Genomic DNA, 20,221 nt, shown 5'->3' with positions numbered 1-20,221 from the left:
TTTGCAAAATCAAGGGCCCCAAAACAACTGATTTTTGTTTTATTGATATAGGTTTAAAGGCATATTATCTATGCAATATTCATGCGAAAATAACACGGTTGGTTGGTTTGGTATAGCTTTTCTATCATATATATGTGACCATCTGGAAATATTTGTTATTAGAATGTGAAAAAAACTCTGAAAATATATTTTTTTATGTTACAGTATTAGGTTTTATTGGCAGCCCATATATTGACCCCCTCCCCATTCTCCCAGTGGGCGTGATACTTTTAAACCAATTACGCATTCGTATAAGGGTAGCCATTATGATTTGAGGGAAAACATGTCATTCACTTAGTCACCTCTTCATAAATAAGGGATGAATTTTTCACAAAATCCTTGTTTTCTAACTTCAAACCTGTTATATTGTGTACTTTAGGAGAGTTTTTTCTAATATAGCTTTAGTTAAATTTAGATATTTGAAGTTCTTGTTTATTCAAAGCTTCTTCTGTGAGAGTTCAACAGTGAAGCATCTGTGTTTCCCTCAAATGAAAGTTGTACCAGGTGAAATTCCGACCAGGAGAATAATCCGCACCAGTCAGGGAAATCCTCTTAATTAAGCTGTACAGCTTGATTTAGATGTCAGCTTAATTAGGATGTATGATACAGTCTAATTAGGCGTTTTACAGCTTAGTTAAGGTGTACAAAACTTTGTCTAAAACACACATTTAACTGAATTTTAGCATCTATCCAACTGAATAAATCCAATTTATGTGCATATAAACATCTCCAATACACTAGTTTTTTCGTAGCAACACGGAGATCCGCTAAATTTGAAGTTTAAAAAATATCTGCTTAAATAGGATGTATCACGCAACGTGACATCCTGCAGTACAGCTTAAATAGACTATCGCTAACAATGAACTATTGTTTATAGTCCATATCTTTTGAACCCTGAATGCTGGAAATACTGTTTTTCTTTTATAATATAGTGGTCAAACTGACGCTGAAAGAGCTGCAGTGGTGATTCTGCTAAAATTTACATTTTTCGAGAAATTGGGGAAAAACTTTTTGTATCTCTTAATTTAGATGTATGTCACCTAATTAAGCTGTATGATACGATATAAGCTGTATGATATTTAGGAGATCTCCAAATTAAGCTATAGCTACAGCTTAATTAAAAGGATTTCCCCAACTGCGCACCATGCCTAGCACAGCTAGCCAAAGCTAGCTAGCTAGCTAGCTAGCCATAAAAAAGACAAAATCCCCCTTTTTTAGATAACACTGTAACTACAACTGCAAAAAAAGTAATGTGCTTCTTCTTTTTATGGCTAGCTTAGTTATGTTAAACCACTTCAATTATAAACCAGACCAGGCAACAAACATCAACGCAACTACACAGTCACAGTCTGTTTCTGTATTTTGCTGTTTTGTTAGCTCTCTGTTTAGCATTAGTTATGTATATGCATTTCACGTTCACCAATATACAAAAATCCCTAAAATATAAAAACAGTTTAACGTAGTTAACAATACCAAAAACACTAGGCACAGCCGTCTCTTTCTGGCGCTGGCTGTGCGAGATGTTAATCATGCGCCTTGTTATCATACGGCACTGCCAAACCTACCATTTTAAATGCGCAAGGCTGAGGGAGGCTGACGGGCGACGACGATCCGAGAGCCTTTTCCTTCTTACGACACAAAACGTTTTTGAACTAAGAAACTGAACAAACACACGTTTTATGGGATATGTCCAGAAACATTGAACATAAAAAGTTGCCTATGCAATTTTTTTGTTGTTTTTGAAATGTTTAACGAAAGAAAGATTATTCTAATTTATATTTTTTATTTATTGTCTTCCTTACTGAGATTTTGTCCATTTTCTTCTTTTAGACAACAGGAAAACAAATACAGCAAGAAAAAAAGAATAAAACGGCACGGTTGACGTTTACCCACTCCTTGCCGCGAGCAATAATTAAAAGTTCAATACGATTTGTTATGCGTGCTCCTGACAACAATAAAGTTATTTATACCATCGTAATCTCCGTTTGTCACATTTAATTAATGCATTGGTCAGCATGTGTCTGCTGCATATTTATCAAATTTGTCATCTATGCGTCATATTCTGCTAATTACTACCTTTACTATTGTTCACTTGTGTATCAAACACTTTTGAACTTAACGATTTTGAAACACTGGGTTGTTTTTATTTATCGGCGTTCCACCTGTCAATTCCTACTTTTTACTCTACAACTTTCCCGTAAAGGAGAGTAGACCACTTCAGCTAAGACAACCTGGAAACTAGATTTACAGAGGATATGTCACAATAGAAAATGTTTTTAGCTGATGTCGGGGAAAGAAGAAAAGTTTTAATGTTAAAAGGACGCATTATCGAATCTTTTTGTTTTCATCAGAACTGGAGAGAATTCTGATAGAAGGCAAGCACATTTTTAAAACTTTACTTACGTAGTCGATAAATTTGTTTTTCCAATTTTAATAAAAAACGACATCAATATCTCACAATGTGCTATCATATAGTATATCCAAGCAACGTTGTCCCCAGGGTCATGTGGCCGCTTATTTGTTAATTACGGAGTGGCACTTTATCAACAAGGAAAAATGCCCTGGGAACGAGGTTAGGCTCAGGGACCTTGGAGACAAGGTTGTATGGATTATTACCAGGGTTAAACTTTTAAATAAGTTTTAAAAAAATTTAACAAGTTTCCAATTTTACTGGCTGCGACATCACAACCTCATTGCCAACCCGTGTCGAGGTTGACGTCATCAACTATAACTCTTCGTCGTTTGGGATGTGATGTTTGTTTGTAAGTTTGGTAAAATAAAATTATGGACAAAATTAATAAAACAAAGGCAGTTTTGTTGTCAATATCAAACACAGAAAAGTAAAATAGTCACCATTTTGCAGCCGGTAGGCACGTAAACCACGTAAAGAGTGTATAAAATTCGCTAGTATCATTCTATGTCGAACCCGCAGTATCGGCTACACGAAGGTAGCCAAGTACGAGAACAATGGTTGTGCTGACGTTTGCAACTATTCCGAACTCCGCTGTAAATATTGAGAGGTTCAGAATACGCGATTCTAATATAGAAACAACCAATGTGACCACTTGTGGCGCATCCGAATTTGAAATTATCCCTCCGTTTCATTATACTTTGTCCGTAATTGTAGCAGGCGCATTCACGTTTATGTTAAAAGTAAATTTGATTGTTGCTACTTGATTCTAGTGCTCTATCAAACCTTGTTATATATTCAATGGAATAACAGAAGAAGATGGCGAAATACTTTGAAAAGGGGATAACAAACTGTTTTTGTGTAACTGTTTTTTCAAAAGTCTCGTAAACAATTCTGTCAACTTTAAAATTAATGTTACGCAAAGCTTGCAAAAAAATTAAACTATCCTTGCCAATTTTCCCCTCAATTGCAAAAGCTTTTTGGTGAAATGAACTTTTGTGTTCAACCTGCGACTTCTTCCTCAGGGTCTTGTGGCCCCTAGGCCCTAGCCCTACTGGTCTTTGCCATGTCATGTTTGTGTACTTCCATCTGTAAGCCAAACCAGATGCATTCGTTCTCCCACTGAAATTCTTATTCCATCTTATATTTGCGTACTTCGTCTTTTCGAAGTTTTGTCTTTTCTCCCCATGACGCTAAGTTCGAATATCCCGCCTTAACTTTGGTGCGGGTCCCATAAAAAATACGGGTTAGCCACGGGCGTTTTACAGGCACGTTCAGTTGCTTCACAAGCAAGTTCAACAAACTGATTTTTCGGCCCTAAGTCAATAATTCGTTCAAAAAATCTCCCCGCAAAATTTGCCAAGTCCGAGAGTATTGGTCATGTTACAGGCCACCAAAGCAGCGCAAAATCACAACACAGTTTTGTGTCATCGCACACCTACTTAGCGCACCTACTTAAAAGTGTGATACTCAACCTCGTTCCCAGGGCAATTTTTCGCTTTTTTGATATCCTACTCGCCGTCCGAGGTTGTGTGATACTCTCTGATTTGTCAGACGTCATCAATCCTGTTCTTATCACAATGTTGTTCCTGACACCATGACAAAAACTTACGAAAATGTTTTGAACTTGATTGCAATGTTGCCCATACTAATGAAGGGAAAATTGTCACCTGATTTTTCGGTTTACTCTAAGTGTCTTACGATTTTTTGACTCGTTTCCTACTACGGTTGATAAAAAAATAAAATACATGTCAAAAAACATTAATTTAGCTGCAAACGAAATTAGAAAGTTTGAACTGAGATCATTATTATTTTTAGCAGTTTTAATAACGTCATCTCGAAAATGCTTACGCTAGTAAAATATTTTTTGGCCTACTTGATTTCATAGTTTGTGCAGTCTTCCGGAAGTAACAGTAGAGATGAGATACAATGAGGCTTCCTCCCTCCGCTCCCTTTTCTCAAAGAAAACTGTGCCGTTAAAATCCCAGGCGTTAAAAGGTTAAAGGACTTTATGTCGTCGTCTACCGTTGAGAAAAAAGTCGTGCTACGGACACACGAAATATTTATGCACGAGATAGTTAATGTGCCTATGGGAATTTCAGTTGATTTTTCCATGGGCTAACAAAACGAAAGCAAAACTGACAACAACGATTTTAAATTGACAAATTAAAACTGTTTCTTCACAGAAATCAAAACTAAAATGCAGTTATGACAGACTCCCAAAATTTATCTATACATATACACAGTACCAGTGGCATAAAAAGCGGGCGTAAACACAGTACTAGTAGCACAAAAGCGGGCGTAAACGCTCCAGAGGTTATTGGTGATGTACGAAACGTCTATCAAATACGACTTATTTAATAAAAATACTTAGGTAAACGCCATGCTCGCTGTTAACAAAGGGCGCACATTAACTGTTTCGCATTCACAAAGGCTGTCAAGGTTCTGAGAATGTCACATGAAGTTAAATACTTGAACAGGTCTTTCCGTCTCGAAAATATATAACTTAAAAAGACAAAAAAAAAACAATGTATAATGAAAATTTGCATTCAATCATACCCTACTATTTCTTTAGACGCCGGACTGAAGTGAGCACCTGACATGTCGTATTAGTTACGGGACATGAGAATAGTAAGACCCGATACCGCCAGGTGATACCCGGTATCCCAGGTGATACCCGGATGCGATACTTTATCAAAAATCGAAAATTCTATCACTTTGGTCCGACGTTTAAAGTGTAAACGAGGCATCATCCAACAATAAACAGCCATATTAAATATATTCGTAACTATATATAATATAATCCACCACAAGTTTTAATAATCTGACGGTAACCGAAGGACCTGTTTGAATAGAGAAATCCATGTATATAAATTAAACACTTAAACATTGGCAATATCTTCCCGGTTTGTTTAATATTCTTGATAAAAACAAACGAAGTGTTTATGGTCCCGGAAATATACTCTCGACATACTTAGAAATTATTCTGATGCACCAAAAACAACTGGTGTGACGTTGTAGAAGTTTCCGAAAAGTTCTGCCGAATGGTAACTCCTAAATATATAAAAAATGGACCTCAACTTTTTAAAAGTTTAAACATCTGAGCATGAACGTCAGAGGTAAATTTGTTTGTGACGCAACGAGACAGTGATGGTTTGTTGTGTGAAAAACAAAAGTTAGATTAGAAGAGTAAGTCTTCGCACGAAGAAACAAAACCCGATGGCCTAAAAGTGCTTGTAGCGTCAACTAAAAATATATTAACTCCTGAGGTGTACGTGTGAAAACCAGAATAAAAAAGTCAAATCGCTTTACTGATTGGTGAAAACTTGCTAAATCCCTTTTCCTATTGGACGAAGCCTGATACAACGCTTTTCTGATTGGTAGAAACTTGATAAATCGCTTTTGTTGTTGGACGAAGCCTGCCTAATCTGTTATCTGATTGGACAACGCCTGATAAATCGCTTTTCCCATTGGACGAAGCCAAACAAATCGCCAACCCATCTACATTGTCTATCGGCGTATCAAAACAGAACGATTTTCTGTAACGATCTATTCACATCCGAAGTCTCTACTGTACAGATCATGTACTGACAATTGTGACTCGATAACCCAAGCAAAAACAATCTTGCTTGATTTGTTCTTATTTAAAAAATTACGTAGATAAAAGCAGTTGAAATTTTTGTCACTTTTTATGCCTGGCATTTGACTTTCTGCGCTTGAAGAAACAACAGCATCTAAATTAAATAACAAAACAAATAAACAAACAAATAAATAAATATTAGGACAAATAAACAAATAAACAGATACATAAAATGGAAGTAAAATTGAGCAAATGTCAACTTATAGGATAAACATTTCACGGTACAGACGGTGACAATACAAGCATGCGCAATAGATATTTCGTCCACCTAGAACGGATTGTTAGTTTTCTGCGAATTATGCATTTGATTATTCACTTCAAAGCTATAATCTAAAGTTGTTTAAAGCGCTTTTTACCGTCTACACAGTAACTGAAAAACCTAAACAAGAATTTTTAAAAATAGGCAGTAATGAATATGTTGTGTCACAAGTGATGACAAGGAACTTTGTTTGCACAGACTTATTAAAATTGCGAACCACATAATAAAAAAGCATTGAAAACAAGTTCAATAGGGCTTTAGAAAAGATGAAGAGATGGTTAAATTCTTGAGCACTGATTCTCCACATAATGGAGTATGATAAAAAAACAATTTTAGAATCTGCATCATGCAAGATCGTTTATGATAAAATAGCTTGGAAAGTCTAATTTTTGCAAACTCTTTTTTTTCGCTTTCTTTTTATCTAAGCTTACATATAATTTTGACTGACAAAAAAACGTAATGAATTGTATGTTTGTGCATCATACAACATACAAGACAAGAAAAACATAAAAGCAGAAACTAACAGAGTTTTTGACAGTGCGTTTATCACTGATGACGAACAAAATGCAATTACTGTAAAAACTCTAATAAACGCCCTGGACGTTTATTTAATGTTTAAGACTTCTATGGGGCGTTTATTAAATAAAGACTGAGCCACTGCTAAAAAACTAATAAATTCGAATACCCGTATTTTACATCTACATTTTCATCATAAATTAAAAAACTCCTTTTTGTCTACAGAATAAAACATTTGATAGAGACAGGTATTACTAATGTATTTGGAGCAGATGTCGTAGTGATACAAATGACTTACTTCGTTTCGCTAACAACATCTACTTCCGGTTTACTCGCGTTTATAGTAGTTTGATCTTTGACCGCCACCACAGATCCTGACATTCCTCGTTCACCACCAGGCGTTAAATCAGTTTTCTAAATAAAAATAAATAGAATACCTTTTTACCAATTAGTGTTCAACTGACAGGCTATGTACACAGCAAACAAGAAGAGAATCAAACTTCTTATGAAGCCTGGAATTTAGTCTTCATTTAAAACATTCATATGCACAAGAAAACATATGAAGTTATTATTTTTATTCTTGTACCCTAGCTATGACAAGATTATTTTTTAGCAACTTTTGCAGCTTTTAAGGAATTTGCTGCCTTTCCAAGTACTGACAATTCTGTCCATATCTACTTTTTAGTCCCCTGTATAGATATCCCTCTTTAAAAACGTAAGAAACCTTACAAGAGCCTTCTTTTAAACCTGTATTTCTAATAACTTTCTCTAAAGTCAACTATTAGAAAAAGTCTGTTTAAAGATAATTAACTCCTATATATACGGAGGTGTGGCACCCGAGGGCCAAAATATGCTGATATCAGCAGCAAATATTTGAAAATCATAAGGCAGAACCACATTTTTTTCAAAATTACCCAGAGTTCTTTGACGTTGTCCGTCATTTTGGCTAGCGCTGAAACTTGTGACTGAGACGGGGTTGGAAGCTCAGGGATCGTGGCTTGAAACTAAAGACATGCATGTCTGATGATGAGGGATGGTCACATCTGGATAATATTTATTTTGTGATTTTAAGATACTAGCAAGTACCATGCCAGCACTCCAGGGCACATTTGTTATTAAATAATTAAGTGATAAAGTACAAGAGCTAAATATATTACTTTAATGTAGCTAGCTGCACAAAAGATTTTTCAAGGCATTCTGTCATTTTAAATAAAAATAGCTAGGTAGTTATTTGGACCTCCCATAGCAGTGAACATTTAAGACTTGAGTATATAGCTAGTTAGGAAGGCAAGACATTGCATGTTGGTAAACATGTTTCCACGACAAACTGAAACCTATATTTCATAAATAAATTATGTAGATTTTCAGTTTACTTTTATCAAATAACAAAATTTGGGAAAGTATAGCCAGAAGTAATATTCGCTTGAAATGGGAAGACCTAAAGTCTTCAGGTTAAGACTTAGTAAAGCGTAAACTTAGTGTAATGTGTTACAAATGCAGTGGAGCGCTTATAGCATTAAGAATATCTTTTTCATAAACCAACATTCACAGGACTTATGATAAAGATGAGCCTATTGTTACTTCTGCAAAGGAAATACAGTTGTTCAGCATTTTTCATTTTGCATAAAAAGTTCCTGTGGATATTCAAAAATTAATTGTGAGTGGCACCAGACTGGGCAATTAGTGCAAAGTAAACGTGTTGCAGATCCAGGTGGACATTTAGCACTGTGCTTTACAAGCACATTCCCACTTTCTCTGAGCTGGATAAGGTATTTGGTCCTAAACCTGGGACACATTTTATCTGTTTGAATTATTTTTAATCCTGAGAATCACTTGGAATGTTTTCTGTACACATGGCTTGCCAAAATTGATATATTGTCAAAAAAAGTTTATCGGGGTCTCCAAGAATGGCCAAAATTAAGAACTCAGAAACTATGATAGTAGTAAAAAAAAATTTTGGGTTCATTTCATCAAACTGGTCTAAAAACATGTAATACTAAGTTTCAAGTCATTATTTCAAATTTTACTGAAGTAATAGGACTTTTACTTAGTATAGTTTTAGCATAGTTTTTCATACCGCTAACACCAAAATGACTGCAGGGACTAATCGGTTTGAAATTATTTATAATATTTTAATAACAAACTTTTTCTCTTGATGTGTTTTTATTTTCCAGCAAAAGTTCTTGCATTGCTTATGTATTAACATTAGGATAAGAATGAAAAAGTTACTGTGAGACATGGGTTTTAAACCTTAAAAATTTCCAGCGAGAAATTTGAAAACTAATGAATGACAAAATCGCAAAAGTTTATCTTCAAATTTTTAATTTTTGTTAATGTAAAAGTAATCCACATGAAAAAAGTTTCTGATGCTTTTTATGAAGAAATCTTCCATATTAGCCATATGGGGTAACTTGATGAACAATGCATTTTCCTGCAGGTGTTCTCAAATATGTGTAGTATAATCTTAAAAAATGTGTTGTAAGTTTTGACTTTTAACCCAGCTAAAAAGCTCAGCCTTGTCCTTTCATGCTTAGTCTAGCTAGCTATAGCGAAAAAGTTTAATATTCAAACTTGACCTATTTTACTGAGTATTAAGTAATAAATGCTAGTTTAATCCTAAATGTAACTATAGTAGCTAAGCTACCTGTAAGAACAACATCAAACAACATCGAGATTGTTCTCTTTTGTAAACAAACCCATTGGTATTTTTTGTAATAAGTACCAAATTCTATGTGTTCATTTCTTGCGCTTATGAGTGTAACCAAAGTGCACTGTACGTAAGTCCTAAAAATTTTAGTCATTGGCTCACTCTTTACGAATGACACCACGTAACAAAGGAAAACCATGCTTTACTATTTCCCGTAACCTATACCGAGATTTGGTTGTGATATATATCAGAATTAATTGTCTTTAAGAGAAAAATTAGGAATATTCTAAGGAACTGAATCCTTTTGTCGAAAAATTGGGTAAGTAAGTTTTTCTTACATAGAAACATGTTGTGATTGGTGGAAAATATATTAAAAAACAAAAGACTTAAATCTACCACTACTTCGCTGCAAATAGATTTCTTTAGAATAGAAAAAAAAATAAGGTTTTCAAATACACTAGTTCCTATTTTTTTCTACTTATTGGCAATTTAAAATTTATATTTTAATACGGCTGTCACGCAGCATTGCAAGTAGCGAGACGCACGTAATGCGGTATAAGAAGGACTAGTCGATGGCCCGGTAAAAAGCCACGGGTTCGAACGGGCCATCGACTAGTCTGATATAACGTTGGTTAACAATATTGATTGTACTTACTGCAGGAATTTTTAGATTGGTGCTGGGAGTCTTTTCAACTGGCGTCGGCTAAAAATAATAATTTTTATCGAATAAGCCATTTATATCAATTATTTCCAAGTAAAATAATCATACATTGTTTTTAACAGTATAAAGGTTGCGGCGCATTTTTCTAGCCAACTTGTAATGTAAACCAATACCAACAGAAAAGTTAACTTATACGAAGTTTCTGAGAAAACAAGAACTTTAACATAGCTTTTACAAAGCAAAAAAGTTTCAATAAAGTCCTTTTGAAACTTAAATTTTTAAAAATATTCATGGGTTCATGTTCAATTGTAGGGCGAATTTGAGAAGATTCGACGACTTATCATTTTCAGGTTTTTTGAGAAGACGAGCGTATTTTCATAAAAAAAAAAAAAAAAAAAAATGAGAAAAATAAGAAAAATGAGATTATTATATTTTTTTTTTCAAAAACAATGAGGTAATTAAAAAAAAAAAAAAATTGAGCCCATAAGTGAAAAACAAATTATATAGTTCTTGTAAAACTAAAATTTATGAGATTTAAGTTGGTAAAACATCCACCTTTGAAGAAAAACTGCTTAAAACAGAGGAGTTTTCAGGAGACTTAATAAGGAATTTTTGAAGGCGTGGCATCCCTAGGTAAAATGATTAGAGACTACATACAATTGTCTTGTGGGTCCAATCGAACTCTCCATTGTCATGGTAACCTTTTTTATCATAGAGGTTTCGAAAAAGTCCATACAGGTAGTCATAATCAGGTGTTTCAAAAAAATCCAATCTTCTAACGTATCTCAAGTATGTAGCCCATTCTTCTAAAAAGTGATAAAACATTTTGACTTCATTAATTCAAATATAAAGATGCCGACACCACAGGAACCAAACACACTAAGTATTTTGAATCTCTTTAGACTAGAAGTAAACAAGTGCAAATGAGTGACAAAGTTTTGAATTTTTTTTGATTTCAACTCACCTGGGAAGCTTTCGCATAACACTTCGATAGGCGTTGATCGTTTTGTGTCGCCTATTTTTTGGTATCTTTCCTTTAACGTATCAGCCTTTAGTCCTTGCCATGGTAAACTACCTCTCAAGAAGTACATAAACATGTGTCCTAAGGCTTCTAAATCATCTCGACGACTTTGTTCTGGAAAGATAATAAAAAATCAATTACAGTAAATTAAACTATGTTAAAGTTAGAGGAATCTTTCTTAGTAGATTGCATCGCTTTGATTACTTTATTAACATTGTCCTAGCCCCTAAGATGACAATGTTTTACATACTTTCAGTAAACACAACAATGGAAAAGCAGGTTAACCTAATTATTGATAGTTTTCCCAAAGATTTTGGTCTGGATTATAAATCTCAATTTTTTTTCAAAAGTTATATAGATATACAAAAGTTACATATATAAAGGTACTTTGTGCAAGATAGGAACGTCTTGACTAATCAATTCACTATAATAGTGAATTGATTAGTACAAAACCTTTTCTGTTGCACAATGCATTGATTTCTTAATTATAACCCTTAGGCAGCATTTACACGATTTAACTAGTTAAAGTAACAAGTTGCTTCAACTTAAAATTGAAACATTTATGTGTAAACAGCTCTGCAGCGTTGTAAAATTCATTGAAAAATAAACCTAGGATTACTAATATACTAAATCCATTTTAGCAATTTCAAAAAATTACATTAAATATGACTTGATGTTATAACACAACAATTTCAAAACTTTTATCTACATTTTACTTTTCGCTACAGTCACAGCTAAAAGTGTTATCTTAACACACATTTGCCAGTAAAGTTTTTTAAAGTTTAAAAACAGTTCTAATTCCATACATCAAATAGGCTAACCAAGGACAATAAGGGTTCCTTGTTAAAACTTGTTAAAAAGTTTCCCATTGCACAATTTTTTTAACTGGTTAAAAGCAGGTATCAACTTGAGAAATTTGCTTTCAACTTCGTGTTCACACGTCTCAATTGGTTGACACAATACAAAGTTGCTCTAACTAGTCGAAAAATTTAAACAATACTTTAGAATATGTACCCGTTTTGGAAAATTAGCTTTTTAAAATGAATTGCAATTGGTGGCCGAGAAAAAGATGGCTCTCCAGCCGCGGGCTGTTTTTTCCAGATTTTTAATTGATGACATTGTAGATGATCTAGATGACCCATAGTGTAAGGGTTAGGAAATGAAAAACAGACATGCAGACCTTAATTCAGCAAATATTTGAGAGGCCTGGGATGAGCAAACAAGTGTAATTTTGCCTGAATTTTAATTAATATTTTTTATTCCTTAAAATATCATAATTTATCGAGCAGAAGTAAATTTAATAATAATTAAATAAAAAATCTTCAGAATAAAAAAAAGACATTTTAAGCTCTAGTCCAACAACATTTATCACCTCAAAAACTCTTTCACAAATATTTTTCACATTAAGATGATTAGTGAGTTTTAAAGCATGAACAATTACCTGAAATTACATGCACAAATAACAACCCACTAAAATTTAAGTTTAAGGTTAGCATAACAGAAAAAAATTTTTAAGAAAAATCTTTGCAAATGCAGACTTAGATTTAAACAAACAAATATCCCTGTTATATTTTACTGTTGATAAAGATATTATTGCATAAATAAGTTTTTCATTAATAATAAAATACCCTTCTCCGATAACAGATTCTAGATTTTCAGGGTGTGAAAACATGAAAATTTGATTTCAATCTTGGCTTATCTTTTATACCGAAATAGTAGCAGATTTTATTTAAAGAATCAATGGAACAGTTACGTATCAAAAAAAAGTTACCACAGCTTTGTAAAAGATTCCATAATATTTCAAAAAAAAAATTGAAGACAATTTTAAAAAAGGCTTTACGTAAATTTGTAAAAGCAAAAAAGTGGTGATCAGAGCAAAACTACAAAAAATACTTATAGAAAATTAATATTTATTATGATCAATGCAAGCACCAAAAAGTTATGGCAATTTTTTTTAATATTTTATATCATCTTAATTTTTAAAAAATTCTCAGTTTCATTCTTCCTTTTAAAAAATAATTTCACCGAAATTTCTATCCTTTCTTATTTATTATTTAGTAATTTATAATTTTTACTAACACCTTTAGTGTTATTTGTGATTTTTATAATTCTTAATGGAATATCTTCACTCTTCTAAATTAAACTATGTATTTTTTTATATTAACACTTCTACCCATCATATTTCATTGAATTTTATAAAAGAATTTTTACTTTAAAGATGAGCAATATCAACCACAAAACCATTTAAAATATTTGTTTAACTGTTATTATACAAAGGTTTGTAACGAAGTAATAAAATATTAATAAATTAGTGAATAGTCCATGTCATTAGTGAAAAATCCACTTATTTAGGAATGGAATAGTTACAGGAAAATATTTTGATGACATCATTAACAACCTGTCCAACTATAGAACAGAAATTTGTGAATCTGCTGCATTAAGCTTGAAATGTTGATCAAAATAATGTATGGAATAACACGCTTTAGAGGAACTGTTACAACGATATTAGGTTTTAAAGGATTTTTAAGGTTATCAGTTGGCTAATACACAAAAAATGTTTTTCAGAAATTTCTTAATTTTTTCATTTTACTTTGTGAAGCTTGCATAGTAGGGTTTAAAGGTTCTAAAACAGGTTGGTTGGTCTAGCTTTGGGGAAATTGCCCAATTAAGTCCCATGTGGGGGTGAAACTACTGATCCTACTAACCATTTCTAAGTTATTTGGCCTCAAAGTTGTGAGCACAATGCAGTGGATTTATTTACTTTCAAGTTACTATTTTTATGTATTGACATCACAATACATGTCTAGTTTGCTAAATATCTACTTTCTCTTTTACAGACAACATACAGTAAATTCTCTTCTGAATACTGCATCTTCCATACCACACAACAAATGTAATTCTTTGTGTTTCAACCTACCTTTTCCCAAATGCGTGTTTATGCTCATGTATCTTGCAGTTCCAGTCAAACTTTTGTGTTCACGGTAAGGTATATGTTTTTTAGTTTCGGGGTCTATATATTCCTTTGCTAAACCAAAGTCTATTATAAAAATTAACTTTTCAGTGCCATTTTGTCGACGTCCGATTAAAAAATTTTCTGGTTTAATATCTCTATATATCATATGCTTTGAATGTACGTATTCCAAGCGACGGATCTAGACACAAACAAGAAGGTATAAATCTTTGTTTAAGGTAACAACACCTTAGTCAAACACATTAAAACATTAGGTTGATGTACAAAAGCTTCAAAGTAAGTAAGGAAAAAATCAATTTTCAACATAAAAACTTTTCAATTAAACTGAAAAAACTGTGTTTAAAAAAATGCCCATGTTTTGTTCAGCTAATCAGGATACAAAATCCTGTTTCTTATCCTGACGGAAAGTTTTATTATAATAACAAGAAATCTAATCAAAGGTGACCTTAATTACAACCACTTTCTTCAGAGTTAAAAAAACATTAACAAAACCTCAAATTGAGCTATATGTTGTATCAGGAAAGAATAATAAAAATACAATATCAAACTACGAGAGCCGTCAAGTCAGTTTTATATAAAAGTTGGCAACCTCTGTTTTGTTTTTCTGTTACATTGCTACCAAGAGATAAACCAATTGACATTACCCTATTTAAGTTGCTGTAATTTGTGGATTATGTTACTCTAGTAAACTTTAGTGGATGACTCATTTTAGTTGCAACAAAGCCTTAGTGTTTTACCACTGTTTATCTTTACTCAGAGGAAAAGAAAGTACACAGGAAATCACTTCATTTAAAAATGTATTAAACCTATTGTAGAATAACCAAAGTTATTAACATTAAAAGTGTTTAAAAAAATTGTTTGAAAAAGAATATCACTTTTTATTGAAAAAAATATAAGCTAAAATACCAAAAAATATTACCAGTTGCATGGCGATCATCAAGACCGTCTTCATGGAAAATTGTCTATCGCATAAGTCAAATAAATCCTCCAGACTAGGTCCCAACAATTCCATGACCATAGCATTGTATTTCCCACAAGGACCAAAGTAGAAGACCTGTGGTACTCCATCTAAACATATTGTTCTTTATCATTTAAAAAAATCTCACATACATGTGCTTGTGACCACACTAAACCGAGTCTAGTTCAGCTTAAAAAGCACAGGTGAATGTAACCTATATCCAGTCAGTGTTAGTATAAAAATAGATAATGACACAGAAGATAACGATCAAAAGGTTACCAGGAAGTATAAGTTCAAGGAAGTAAATTTCTTTACAAAATGGAAATTTTTTTAAGCAACAGTTAATTTTATAATTATTAAACAACTACATATTATTTCTAAGTGTATAATTTGAACAGCATATCAATTAGAATTGATACTGGTATATTATTATGGGAGTCTAAACTTAAATCTCAAAAAATAAATATGACTTGAATTTTACAATGTGCACTGCTCTTGAAAATAAAAGACTAAGCTTTCTAACAACATTTATTTTGCAAATTTAAGGTAAATATTGGACTGATAGGGTGATTTGTAGTAATAAAGCCTGGTATTACCCCCTCCCCCACCCCCACCCACCAAAACAAACACTGGTAAATACAAACCTGACTGTCCTAGTGCTTTGTAAAATCTGTATTCTAGATGCAACTGTGGTGCTCTTGATTTCAATGGTTCCTAAATGATATTGGATTAATATAAACATATGCGGTATAAGAAGAAATAAACAAAACTGTACTTCTTTATATAATTAATAATTGTATTCTGTCTGCACACAAGAAAAAAGTAATGCCACAGAAACACAAAATGTAACATATGATAGACTGGTGAAACTGTGGATTTACCCACAGGCTACTGATTAGGTTTGCAATACAACATATAAATAACACAACATGACTTTCCCAGCAGCACTTTTCACACCAATATTTATAAAAAATCATAATGCATTATTTAGCCTGACAGAAAACATGACTTTATCAAAAATAAATTTGGGCTCATGTCATTTGTCATGTTTTGTTAATTAAGGTACTTCTACACAAGGTTGTTCCCATTACGACTCATGAAAATGCAAGGTTAAGCAGTGTTAGGGTGTTACAGGTCAATTGATGCAATTCACAAATTAGCAATTTGAATTTTAATATTTATGACAATACACGTTATTCCTTGTCAATGTTTTTGCCAATAACAAAATGTCTGGTCTACCATCTGCCAGAGCAATTTGACCCAAATCTCCAAAGACATAAAAAAAAAACATTTCTTCCAAAAAAAAATAGTTTAAATTGGCATAAAACAAACAAGCTTACCAGTTTTATTGCAACGTGTTCATTTGTGTATAAATTTTTACCTAAGAAAGTATAATAAAAAAAATAATAATGAAAACTACACAACATTGTTTAGCGTATTTACTTAGTTATTGCGTGATAATGAGTGCAATAATTTTTTTTGAGTATTCAAATTTTGGAAAAAAAATATTGTGCAAGCCTTTAGGTTAGTAAAATATTTGTAGCAGTTAAAAACAAAAACAAATATCCACATAATGCAAGGGAAACGCAGATATCATTATCGCAAAGGATAACCTTTGGTGAACAATTTAGAGGATAAAAACATTTCATTTTTAAAAAACCAAATACCTAGTCAGTTAAAAACTAATATTAGAGGAATGTTTGTAATTTCTGTAAGTTGACATATTTAATCAATGTAGGTTTCTTGATGGCTAATGTACTCAAAGGAAATAAAAAGAGGAAATTCGGAGAGTAAAATATGTAAAATGTAGTAAATACTACTATGATGTAAGTATTAAGCCACAAAAAGAAAAAAACAATGTTGTTGAAGGGTTTATATTTGATCAATTTTTTATGTATGTGCATTCATACAGCAGTTTTTTATGCACATATGTGCATTCAACAACAAAAGCTTTTACAGGACTATTTAACATCATCAATTTATTGCCCCTGCTTCTGTTATCACGCATAATCATTTGGTAAGCCACACCCCTAAATTATGTCAGCATACCCCCTCCCCCTAAAATACTTATCCAGGAAATACAATGTAATATGATTACCTTGAGCAGTTACTTAATAAAAAATAGTTTTACACAATAAAAATTTGGATTTTCGAACAAAAGAGAAGAAAAAATAATAAGGCTGTGTTATTCTCAACAAAAATTTGGATATTCTAACTCTTTCCATGATAAAAAGAACAGTAAATTAGCAACAAAAAATCCAAACACAACTCCATAAAACACAAACATGACAAGAATTTTTTTTAATTGTCTGACCCCTCCCCCTCCTTTATAATTCCAGCATTGAGCGTTTTCAACAACTCTTCCTCTTCTTTCCTTGATGACGTAGTGAAAACAGTCCCTAAGGTAAATGACATGGAGTGTTCCATATAAAAAATAATAATTTACTTTATTATGTTGAAGTTATTGTTAAGTGTATAATTCTGTTGTTTACAACTTTTTTCATTACACTTTGAGCTACTTAATTTATCTATTTTTTATTTTTATCAAAGAAACAAACAGTACTTTTCTGGCTTTAGTAAAAAATTATCTTCTTCATGAAATTATAAAAAAATTCAATTTGTTATACCAGAGAAGTATTTGTACTACAAATATTGAGAATTGCATTCTAAATTAAAAATATGATGTACACTGAGGTGTACATCATATTTCTATTCAACCATGTTTGTAATATTTTTCATTTTCATTTTTTAAAAAAACTGAATTGTTAGAACTTTTGTACTTCTTAACAAAATTCATATTGTATCAAAACCATTTCGATTATGTATTATAAAAACATGATATTTTGTTAATTTTAATGCAACAGTAAAGTTAGATGTGGATTCAAACAGGTGAACATAGGCAACATGGTGCCAGACTAGACTAAAAACAATAATGGGCATATAAAATGCACTCTACACACTCCTAATGCAACTAGGTATAAGAATAAACCATGAAAATATTATTTAACATTTTTAGTCATACAAAAAATGGTTACATTTGGCTTGATCAGGAATATTTTTATTACTATAAAAGCTGGAACTGTGTTGGGAAACACTGTGGGACTATGAACAATTGACACATTCATCAGCTTTTAAAAGTCAAATTTGTTTGAATTGTTGTAATATTTTATTTGCCTGTCTGCTTTGTTAACACATCCATATTGGCGTTTGCAATTGGTGCTGTAGATTATTTGTTATAACTCTAACACTTGGAGGTGATTTAATATGGGCAAGTGAATGTTACAACATCCCTGAGTTAACCCCAGCCATGTAAGGGAAATGGCACACTCTGTAGGCCCATGGATGTTTCAGAGAGTTGTCTGGTGGAGCGCATACCATAGCTTAAAATGATTATTAAATACTCAAGTCTCCCCATCTAAGCCAAGCACAGTTATTTATCTATTTATCTTATTGCTGAGTGCCAACATGAATTAGAAAGGCTGGTCATCAACTATTAACTTGTTACTCTGAACAAACAAAATATCGTTATTTGCTTTATGTCATTTTTCTCAATCATCACATTCTTTAAAACTTTGGAAGACATGCAACATCATAAGTTAAGAAGTTGGAAGGGGAAAGTAAACATTAATTAATGATGTGGCAAGCAGACAGAATTTTCAAATATCACATTTTGCCATGTCCCACTCTGTAGCATGTAGTGTACAATCAATAAAAACGTATCTTTCATTTCAGGGATACACTACTCAAACAAGGGTGCTGACCCGCAAAAAGTTGGATATTTAACAACCAGTTTTGTTGACTTGTTTAAATTTGTGGTTTCCTTCCAATAACACCCACATTTTTACAAAGTATATAGTCCCTAAATTATAAAACAGCACTTTCAATTCTGTTTACCTGACCCAAGAAAAGACAACTCTTAAGTTAATGAAGTTGTTTCTTCTAATTATATTTACGCCACCCTCAAAAATATGATTAGTTCGCTTAGTTAGATTTTTACCAGATTGAACGAGAGACTCACTTTTTAATAGAAATGATGCTAACTAAACATGTCGTGAGGGTGGCTTCATTGAGCATATTGTATCGAAGATAGTCTCTAGGAATTTGATATCAACAAACATATAAGAACGTTTTTTGTGGTGCTTGTCTTTACATTTTCAGCATTGGTGTTGCATTAAAAATGTATTCTTTTAGGCAAGTTGGCACCCTTTTTACTTAGAGATCTCTTATTTTTATGTCTCAGGCTCAACGATTTTTAGTAATATCTGAATATGGATGAGTTTATCTTAGGGCCCCATTAACCTTTAAAGTTACTCCTAAATTGAGTTTGAAATGATTATTTTGGGAGGAAAGGGGGAGGGGAGGTTAAGAGTGACTTTTTTAAACCATTATATACATTAATCATACAAAATTGTAGTTTGGACTAACCAGTTGGTTTCATTACTTCAAAATAAAAATTGATTTTAAAATTACACTTACCCAATCTTAACTCTCCAAAGTTACCACAGCCGATTTTACGCCCCACTCTAAAATTAGGTCCAACCATTAAAACACCACCAGAGCTAGATCCACTGGAGCTTCTTCCATGGTGTGGACCACGAGAAGACGAGCCAGGTTTTCGGGATGGTGGCATACTTGTTCTGTGATGATCTCTGTCCCTATCTCTATCACTTTTCTGCATGTTATGTTTTAGTGTTTATAGGTGAACCTATAGTTTTATTTTTAAAACAAAAACTCTAATAGTCCTATTCGTCATCTGTAGCTATATCAGGACAGTAAAAATTAAATCCGGTTTTGTGATCAATAATGACAACGAGTTGTATTGTTAGCTAAGCAAGTCTGTTCGTTTCACAAATAAACTCTGTTGCTAAAATAGATCAGCTCAAAAAACGCAATAATAACATAACACAAGTCTTTTGGATTTTGTGGGAGTCAGGCGACAGCCATTCTAATAATAATACATGCTAAATAACAGTTTCGTGTTTGTTGTTTTTTTTTCAACCTTTTTCGGCCCAACCAGAATATGTGTTTATTGAGTTGAGCAAGGCAAGAAATTAAACATGGAAGACGTCTGATCCAAGAAACAGTAATACGCATGCGTT

The 20,221-nt window shown here is 32.7% G+C and overlaps 2 protein-coding genes across 2 annotated transcripts in view; both read right to left on the bottom strand.

Moving 5' to 3' along the window:
* Nucleotides 1-20,221, bottom strand: part of LOC130636645 (coiled-coil domain-containing protein 124-like) — a 33,970-nt gene that overhangs the window by 13,306 nt on the left and 443 nt on the right. The window lies entirely within an intron of this gene.
* Nucleotides 4,601-20,188, bottom strand: LOC130636629 (casein kinase I-like). The gene is made up of 10 exons (XM_057446416.1): nt 19,599-20,188; nt 16,463-16,503; nt 15,767-15,836; nt 15,084-15,232; nt 14,111-14,345; nt 11,137-11,307; nt 10,830-10,978; nt 10,167-10,214; nt 7,163-7,278; nt 4,601-6,183 (listed from the first exon to the last, which is right to left on the bottom strand). The coding sequence occupies exons 1-10, from the start codon at nt 19,798-19,800 to the stop codon at nt 6,132-6,134; spliced, it is 1,233 nt and encodes a 410-aa protein (XP_057302399.1). The 5' UTR covers nt 19,801-20,188; the 3' UTR covers nt 4,601-6,131.

Source organism: Hydractinia symbiolongicarpus, chromosome 1, assembly GCF_029227915.1.
Source record: "Hydractinia symbiolongicarpus strain clone_291-10 chromosome 1, HSymV2.1, whole genome shotgun sequence".
NCBI lineage: Eukaryota > Metazoa > Cnidaria > Hydrozoa > Anthoathecata > Hydractiniidae > Hydractinia > Hydractinia symbiolongicarpus.
Note: the sequence above shows the minus strand (reverse complement) of the source record. Positions and strands in the feature narration are given on the sequence as shown.